Genomic DNA, 9,698 nt, shown 5'->3' with positions numbered 1-9,698 from the left:
ACAGCCGGACTGTTATTGGTAAATGCATCTTAATTCTAACTACATAATTCGTCTACTGTATTACTGTATTATAATGTATATCCTCATATATTATTATAGCTCTGTAATTCAAAAATAATATACGTAATATGTTATTATTTAAATACATGATTACAGTTATATAAGTATAGTGTCCTATATAATTCTAAAAATTTATATAACATGACCTATTATACAAGAAGAGGGTATACATAGGCTATGCCTGTTGTCCAATCCTATTGAATTTATTCAATTAAATATGTTTAAATTTAAAAATTCGTCTACTGTACCTAAAAAGTAACAAATAAATAAAAATTAATACTGATAAAGAAGTAAGTCAAAATGTCCTTCCTGGGCTCATAACAATTAAGAAGTAAGTCAATGTCCTCCCAGGGCTTCCGTATGTTTTTGTTTTTGTTTTGTTTTGGGTTTTTTTTAATGCTAAAGATAACTCATTTAGCAGTTAACTAAAAATCTGTAAAATTATTAAGTGCGTGTGTTTAATTCATATAACGCATTGTTTACTTTTTTACGTCAAATGAGTTTTTATATAAACAATGTAAAAAAACAATTACAACATGATTCATTAGAATTGAACACCTACTTCCACATAATTAAGTTCCAAGCTCGCTAACTGCTGCACCATGGAATCACTTAGATAACAAACTCAATCTAAATTTGTGCAAACATACTTTGGTATCGCTCATTTGATGATCTTCTTGAAAACTGAGGGAAGAAAACTTTCTTTTGACCATAGAGTGGATCTTGGTACCGGCATTTTGAAAATTGTAGAAGGTAAGACATTTACTCGTTTTATAAATATACGTTCATAAAAAATGGTATGATGACCCGCTGAATAAAAACCTATTGTCTGAACAGCCGATTTTTTTTAGCATTTTGTTGCTCAATTAGCATTTACATATTTTGATGTCTTAATTAAAGTTGAAGTCAATTTTTGAAGGTTTGAACAATATTGGATGCAAATAATGACATATGTCTGATGAATGTAACAAAAGTTATATTTGTTAGAGAAAAAATTGTGGGCTTTTCAAATGAACTTAAAGCAATATGAGCTGCAATTTTCTTGCTGAAATTTTTTTTTACAAAAATGTTATTTTCTACTTAAATGACCAAAATATTAGTGGTTTTTTTTTATTTCTGTTAGCCTTATTTTTGTGGGAAAAGCCGTTAAGAAGCCTTAATTGAAGCAAAATTGAATTATTGTCGTCCTGTACAAAAATTGAACTGCTATATACTCCTTAGAAAAGATATCTTTCTTCGGACAAAACTTAATGATTTGTTCAAATTGTATTTATCATAAAAGTTTAAGTTACATGCAGCCTTATCATACTAGCAGGTTTTTGCAGAAAAATAAAATTCTAAAAAAAAATTGCTTTAAGTAGTTTTACGCCTTGGCTTATGCCCCCACGTCCTTTATACATTTTCAGTTAAATTTGTGAACATACCAATAAGAGAAAGTGGGTAATGTTTAAAGTGTATTCAAATAATTAAGAGAGAAAAGAGAGTGTAAAATTAAATGTTATATTTTTTTTCTTGCCTTGACCTTATACGAAGCTACAAACAGTATTTTGTTTACTTTTACTTATTATCAGTATATTTATCATACTATCCGCTCAAATGTATACGATGCCAACATAGTGCAATTAAATTGTGTCCTTATTTAGATATATTAAAAAAAATCCATTGTTACAAATGTTTAGAGGTAAGTAATCTTTAAAAAATGTTTAATATTTGATCAATTTGAGATTAGAGTAGCTGAGGCTATATGGACCGTGGATATCGACATAGGTAGCTCAGTGGTAGAGCTCCTGACTCGAGTTGCAGGGGTCCCTGATTCTGTTCCCGGTCCAGTCATTTGTTTTATTATGTATATATGTGCTCATCCCCCCTTTCCTACTACAAGATGATTTCGGTTAGAAAAAGAGGGATAACTTTAAAATCTTATTTTGCGTGATTTTATAAATTATTAATAAATAAATTAATGGGAGACGACAAAGGTATCTGATATTATACATCTTTTTCATTATAAAAAAAACATTCCTACAATTAATAGTACACAATCAACTTCTATTTGCGCCTGAAAAACAACATTATTTTGCAATCTTCTCAGTCTTGAGGTCGGTCCTTCAACATCTGCGTTTGCTACAGTTTTAACCAAAACAAAGCATTATATTCATTTTTAAATAAACTAGACTTTGACCCGTGCATGCATAGTGTTTCTGGAATTACTAGTATTTTAGGAATTTTCGTTAATTATTAATTAGCGAAGCTTGATTGAAAAAAAATAAAAACAAATTGGTAATCTTCAAGTACCAATGATGTTTAAAATATATAAAACAATAGACAGCACTATCCCGATTTATCGGTATTGAAGCCCAAATATTCGAGTCTATAATTTTAATTTAGTAGTGTCTTTTATTAATTTTCATCATGTAATCATTTTCAACTTTAGATTGAAAATTAATAAAAGACAGTAGTATAGATGTTAATTGTTTCCTATTGTGTATAGATTGCTTGAAGTAGGTGACAATTGGGTAGAGGACGAAGCTTGATCATTTAATTTTGTTCTCTTTACATAAATATGGTAAAAAGACATAAAAATATTTGGACAAACTTTTGGAAGTGTTACTTTTTGTATTTTCATATTTGATTAATTTTTTATTTCAAAAATCTTTATCTATGTTTTTTCTTTTTTTTCTTTTTTTTAGTTTAAGGATTCTTTAATATTTAACACACATATATATGAATGAGGAAAACAAACTAAATAAATCTTTTTTTTTTTTTAAAAGAATTGATAGTTCGCAGTTGGCTGTAAATTACTAAAGTGAAATTTAATTAAGATTTGTTTTTATTATCGTTTAGTGGTTCCAATACGTGATATAAATCAAATAATTAATTTACATTCACACAAATTTTTTTTTAAAAGATGTTTTGAGGGTCCCCCCCTCCCTCCCTGTAAATGTTATAGTTGGCTCACAGCCTTTCTTTGTATATACGAGTGAATGCATGGAAGTTCGGTTGATTTGTCCCCTCATTTTCACATTTTAAAAGTAAATATTCTTAGGTCCTTTTGGGTTATTAGAGTAACACGTCATTCGGCAAACCTCGGCAGGTAAAAAAACCCGAAGCTTGCCGAATGAAACTAGAAAGATATCAAAAAACCGGAAGTAAGAAGGGCCATTTTGGAAACGAGGAATCAAAACAGAAACAAAATGAGAACCAAGGGACAGTCTGGGATCCCTGATATGTACAAATGCTGCTTCTGTTGCCATGTCAAGACGGGGACATTATTCTACGGATTACTCCAACTGGTATACCAGATATTTCAACAAAATTCTTCTTTCGTTATGATGTCATTGAATAACAATGGCGGAAAACATTTCATTTTCACACGAAATTCAATAAGTCAGTTGACTTTTTAAAAGATGGATCTATTTAAATAACTAATCAAAATCTTTGATAAGTCATACAAAGTTAAATAAAAAAAGTCTTAACAGCCATTTAACTCAATAACTGTCACTCATTTATAATTAAATAAAAAAGTTTCGATTTCAGACTCATCCGCCCCATCTTTTGTTGAGCATGAATGTTTCCAGATTACCGAACTGAAGACAGAACACGATTCATTGAAATAATATGGCATCAACTAGTGGCAATCAGTTGTCTAGCTTTAACACCAATTTTTGAAAATTTGTCAAACAGTAAGATTTCAGCCAGGGTGTGATTGTCAAGTTCCATTTGATTTAGCCTACATTATCACCAACTACTTATGTATGACTAATTTGTTTTTTACAGAGCGACTGTTGGTGAAAGTGCAGCATCTTGTTTATTTATTAAAAGAGGAATTAATCTATGAGACCTGCAAATTTATCCTGAATTTTGTTACTTTAAGATTTGATAAATCCTTCTCTAATCTATGAAGACACTCAGGGATGGTACTTATTAGGGATGGGATAATACATTACTTTCTGTATCAATACATATTACAAATTTTGTAGCACAATTCTCAGGATTAAGGTTTATGAGTTTTTATTGGTTAGGCCTATAAAAAAAAATTGTGTGTTTAGGGTAACACTGATGAAAAAATTAAGTTGGTAGGTAGGGATTTTTTTTTATTTTATCATATTTTTTTTTTTGCATGAATCATAAGAATGTTTGTTTGTGTCATAATAAAAAAAGGATTTTTTTTTAATAGAAATAATTTAAAATTCAAAATCAGATAAAAACAGACATCAAAAAATGGTAGGATAGGGGCATTTTTGTAGGTTAGGTCGGGTTACCCTAAACACACAACTTTTTTTTTTAAGGCCTTAATATTCACATGTAAATGAAATTATACCTTAGAACAATTAAGGAGAGAATTTTTTCATAGCAATGTTTATACACAGTGACTTGTATAAATACACATACAGTATTGTTTGATATGATATTGATACCTCAATATTGTCACAGCCCTTAGTAAGTGCTTATCATTTTTGATTTATGTGGTGCTAAACTGATGAGAGTCATTGGCTTCCCCTGGATGGGACACCAGTCCATCACAGGTTAACTTCCAAATGAAAAGGAAAGAATTTTTTTTTTAAGTTGTCTCAATAATTATGTTTTTATCACAGATAATAGAATTTTTTTCAAAATGTATCATTAAGCGCATGCGCTAGCGCTTATTAGGGATGCACCAAATCTCATGATCTTTTTATAAGCGCCACCTAGTAATCATGCTGACCAAAGCTCTAATCTAAAGATAGCAAGATCATGGTATCCTTAAGTTTCTACTTAGGTCCCAGGTTTTGCAAAAAAAAGTAGAGTTGTGTGTTTATTTAATCGAGATCAGAACAAATGGCAAACTTTCACAATATAAGTGAAGTCTGAGGGTGCATTGGCGATTACACAACTAAACATGCCATGAGACATTCCATGCTGCTATTATTAGATGCATGTTGGGTGACTGCTGTGGGATGTAAACAAAGGATGGCCAGTGGTGCGGATCTCGGAATGTCAAAGCATGCGATCAGAGATATTCCCTTATATAAAAAGTTTACATAGAAAAAATTTGAGACCCTCAAAGGCCGACAAATTTATCAATGTGATATTTTTAAAAATATTTGTTGTGTCACTTTGATCTTTTGATTCATGTAGCGATTTTCTCGTGCAATTTGTTGATTTTAAATTCAATGACATTTAGTCATATTTTATGTCTCAGTTGGTGAAAAAGTACGGTTAGTCTTGTTTTCACTTACTGAGCAATTTGTATTCAAAACTTGTCGTACACTGTATATATCAACAAGGTTAGCATTTAAAAAAGGAAAGAAAGTCAGCTAGAGGAATATTAATTTTTGATCAAAAGTGAATATACAACCTTTAAAAATACAAGATATATAATGTCCAGAACAATAATATTATGCGGGTGTACATTGAGTTTGTACGCTTTACTTTTATAACTGTAGGGTAGGAGACAGGCGTGCAGCGGTACAATGTATGACTGCAAACCAACTTTAATTATTTATAATTAGACTTTTAAAATTGCAAAGATTGCTCTCTGAATTTTAAACTACATATCCTCTCAAATTCGAGAAATGTAATATGCGGACTACGGACCCCAGGGACAGTCAGTTTCATAACGAGGACTGTCTAAGTCCGTGGGCTGACTAATCGGTTAATATACATTACAAACTCCTCTCTTCAAATTGATTGAAATGGTATGGTCAGGATCTCATACATATGATGCATTTTCATGAAACTGTTTTTTCTTTTACTTTCTGTATAATTATGATTTTAAAATATTAACAATTAACAATTGAAAAAAGTAGCATTGATGCTGGCTTAGCACTTTCCAGTACTTTGAGTACTTTGATTTTTATATGGGCTCCACTTGTAGGCAATCAAAGGCCCTGACTTGTGAAATTAATGAATGGTTGGTTAATATTGATATGTTTGTGCACTGTAGATCTGTCACTTGTTCCTGATAGGGGGGCTCATATTTGCCTCCATCCACCCAGAAATTCTGCAGGCGACTGCTAGCAAGTGCACAGACATCCAAATCGACACCACGCTCAAAAATGAAGAAATCGAGACACAGGAAGAAATCATCATTACTCGCAAAATGAAAAGAGGTAATGATTTCGGTATTTTTCATATTGAGACTTTTGCCTTCTTGTCATGATGATGACCTAGTGGTACATGTATAGCAATACTTGACGTTTATGTGTACATGTTTACAGAGGATTTTGACCTGGCCTTCATCATCTGCATCTGTATGCTGATCATTGTACTCTTCCTGCTCTATGGAGTCGTACGAGTAAGTGGGACATTTTATGTCTGATGATGACCTGTATTACTTTCAATTTCGGACTGCCCTGGCTAGTGTCAAATTTTCATGACATCTTTGAATTGCCTTTTCAGAATCGCCCTGGGTACATTCTGCCCTTCTTCTGCCTGCAAGTGTTTGACTTCTCCCTCAGCTGCTTGAGCATTGTCGGATACCTCAGCTACTCCCCAAACATCAAACTCTGGCTGCGTGCCCAGGGGCTGGTGAGTGGATCAACCCCGTAGGACTACCTGAAAATTCTAGCAGTTCTTTTATGTCCAAATTTTGAAATATACACCTGTATTTTTATAACAAGTACAGGTATTCATATACAGCTGTCATTAATTTCATTGAATGTGAAAGGTCTTTTCTCTCATGATTCAGAAATATGAACAGGTATTTTTCATTTTATACTAGCATTAGGTGAATATATATGAATCCTTGTCATTTGTATTTTCATTTATACATGTACTTGCATAAGTGGACCCATAGTCCTGTCATTAATGATTTGTATATATATATAAAGCCCTGTGATTTGATTACCTTGGTTTCAGACATGTGTACCTGGCCTGAAGCACCTGATGGAAATGGACTCTCAGTGGCTGATGCTTCTCTGTCTGCTGGGCTTTGTCCTCTTCCTCTCCATCAAGGTAAATTAGTACAGGTAGAATAAGGTAACAGCAGCTAGGCAAACCTAGGTAACAGCATAGGTAACCTTAGGTTTTGATAACTGGCTTGGTGTAGGTTATATGCTGAAAAGCTGTACGACTAGTTTTCCCGGTAGAGCCTTTTAGATTGAGATGAATGATTAATTGCATTAATGAATCACTGTAGACAGATAATGAATTAATGCGTATATTTCTGTATATCAAGGCGTACCTGATAGGGATGGTGTGGAGCTGCTACAACTTCCTCAAATCCAGCAACATGAACTGCAACCAAATCAGAGAGTACAATGTGGATCCCGACTCTCAGGTAAATATTTCATTCACAGAGAAATACCTTAATCAAAGGCACATCTCGCCTGCAAGGTAATATCCACTTCAAGGTATATTCACAGAGAAATACCTTAATCAAAGGCATATCTCGCCTGCAAGGTAATATTCACTTAAAGGCATATCTCACCTACAGTGAAAATATCTCATAGGGAAATATCTGATCTGCAAGCTAGGGAAATACCCTACATGAAAGGAAATCTCCCCACAGGAAAAATATTGCAGAAGGAAATATATGACTCTCTGAAAAACTATCTCACATAAAGGCATATCCTATTTCTCAGGGAAAATATCTCTCTCAAAGGGAAATATCTCTTTCATGAAGTAATATCTCACCTTTATAAAAAAGTAATATCTCACCTTAATGAAAATAATTCACATACATATTAGTGAAAGTCATTTTCTGTTTGATGTGAACAGTTGAATTTCTTATGAAAATTAGTCATATGGCATTGATTAGTGTTGTGATCTCATTCATCTGTATTTTTATCTGGATTTAAACAAATACAAACAAATAGGCTTGGAGAAATTAAACTTATACCTAATAAATTGCAGGTTCTTCTCCCCCCAAAGTATGAGGAGGCCATTCGTCAGGGAGAAGTGAACCCCCCGCCCTACAGCGCCTGAGAGCCGGAGCTATTCTCAATCATATCTCAGACCGAGTCTGTGTTAGTTTAAATTTCTAAATAATTATTGTAACACAGTGCTGTTTATGTTAATTTGCCGGGTCATCGGTAAAAACTCTAAATCCTTTGGTTATATATATATGACTAAATATTCAAGTGGAAGAAACTTTCTCAAGAAATTTTTTTAGATTCAATTATGATAGTATGTGCAATTATCAATGCTATCCTTTTTACAGATTTTGTTTAAAGGAAGATGTATTGTCATCTATTTGGAACTGGCCTACTTTATTAATGATGTTGTAAATTTATTGTAAGGTTCAAGTGCTGTTTCACTGTATCTATCATTATAGACACATCCTTGCTGTTACAGAATATGAGATGATATGTTTCCTAGTGTATATAATGCATGTACTAAAATCATTGTCAAGTCTGATGATGCTCCACTTAGATAGTTTTTTTTTGTCCAAAGTTAGGGCGAGGGTTAGATTAACCCTCACCCTGTTTGTCACACAGGTCCTAGAAGGATATCATCTCGTATTCTTTTCGTCTATCTATTATCATAAGTAAGTGTACTAATGCTTGTTTCGATATGAAAATGTGCAGTCCCCCACTTACAGAGGTTTGACAGCTGTTAATTACATGTTTGACAGCTGCTGCATATATAGTTATTTTATCAGAAGGGAAAAGTCATTTTGGACATACAGGACTTGGACATACAGGACTTGATGATGTGATCTTTAGTAGAATTGTAGACTGTGGAAGGGAGGTTAAAGATTTCGATCGCCCTGCTCCATGTATATGAACTATAAAGATGAGCTTTATGTTTATATCATTTTATTGTTGAAAGCCAGAAGAAGGCAGATTTGTAGCTGTGTTTCTATTTATGACATGCCATTTGAGAATTTACGATTTTATAGATACACTGTACATGTATTTGTCACATAGATGTCTCTAAGAGAATTAGTTCTTTCCTTGTAATTATTACGTATTCTATCTACCTTGTTTTACTCTAGATTGAATTTGGTTTAACATTTTAAGACCATGTCAGTTAATGATATGAATGAAGAGAGATATTGACCAGTCTAAAGTACAGGTGCTAGAGGACAGGACTAACCCCCTCCCCCTTCCATTTCCTACCCCCAAGTATAGACCCGGGGTCTTCACTCTTTTTTCATGAAATTATCCTCTTACGATAAACCTAAAAGAAATTACCTAAAAGAAACATTTAATGTAAATCATATTGATAGGCGTGTATGATTTAATATCATAAAATGATTAAAATTGTTTGTTTTATGTAATTTTTCAAAAACAAACGTTTTATGAAATCAAAGGGTATGATTCTCATAAAATGTTTGTTTTAGGTAATTTTTCTGGATAATGAAAAAAAGGAGTGAAGACCCAGGGATCTATACTTGGGAGTGGGGGGTGGAGGGGATGGGGTCAGTCCTGTCCTCAAGCACCTGCAGTCTTTACGCCATCCGTCTGTGTGTGAATGCAGTATTGGCCTGTTTAGATTGATATCTGTCAATCCTGTCAATTATGACAGTAAAGAAAGATCTACAGAGGTACATGTATAGTACCCTTTCCCTTTATTTGGGAATCCTGTATCCCCACACACGGATGGAAGTCATTTTGTGATGGAAAAAGGGTGCTTTGAAGAAAGATTTTTGAGTTTCGTCTTGTAAATAAATGAGTGGGTTTTATTCAACTAAAATAAAATTCATTAAACTCGTA

At 33.0% G+C, this 9,698-nt stretch overlaps 1 protein-coding gene across 1 annotated transcript; it reads left to right on the top strand.

Moving 5' to 3' along the window:
• The first annotated feature begins 3,170 nt into the window (after positions 1-3,170).
• On the top strand, positions 3,171-9,698 carry LOC128166251 (lysosomal-associated transmembrane protein 4A-like). Its single transcript, XM_052831284.1, has 7 exons — positions 3,171-3,350; positions 5,984-6,149; positions 6,258-6,334; positions 6,439-6,567; positions 6,898-6,993; positions 7,217-7,318; positions 7,894-9,698. Exons 1-7 carry the CDS (start codon positions 3,252-3,254, stop codon positions 7,963-7,965), a joined length of 741 nt encoding a protein of 246 aa, XP_052687244.1. The 5' UTR covers positions 3,171-3,251; the 3' UTR covers positions 7,966-9,698.

Source organism: Crassostrea angulata, chromosome 10 (genome assembly GCF_025612915.1).
Source record: "Crassostrea angulata isolate pt1a10 chromosome 10, ASM2561291v2, whole genome shotgun sequence".
NCBI lineage: Eukaryota > Metazoa > Mollusca > Bivalvia > Ostreida > Ostreidae > Magallana > Magallana angulata.
The sequence above is the reverse complement of the archived record's forward strand: the minus strand, read 5'-3'. Positions and strand labels throughout refer to the sequence as shown.

What these genes read in the sequence shown, in the direction of transcription:
- LOC128166251 (XM_052831284.1), top strand. Translation starts at nt 3,252, where the DNA reads ATGAGAACCAAGGGACAGTCTGGGATCCCTGATATGTACAAATGCTGC. An exon ending in TACTCGCAAAATGAAAAGAG is followed by an intron (nt 6,150 to 6,257) that starts GTAATGATTTCG and finishes ACATGTTTACAG; the next exon opens with AGGATTTTGACCTGGCCTTC. An exon ending in GGCTGCGTGCCCAGGGGCTG is followed by an intron (nt 6,568 to 6,897) that starts GTGAGTGGATCA and finishes CCTTGGTTTCAG; the next exon opens with ACATGTGTACCTGGCCTGAA.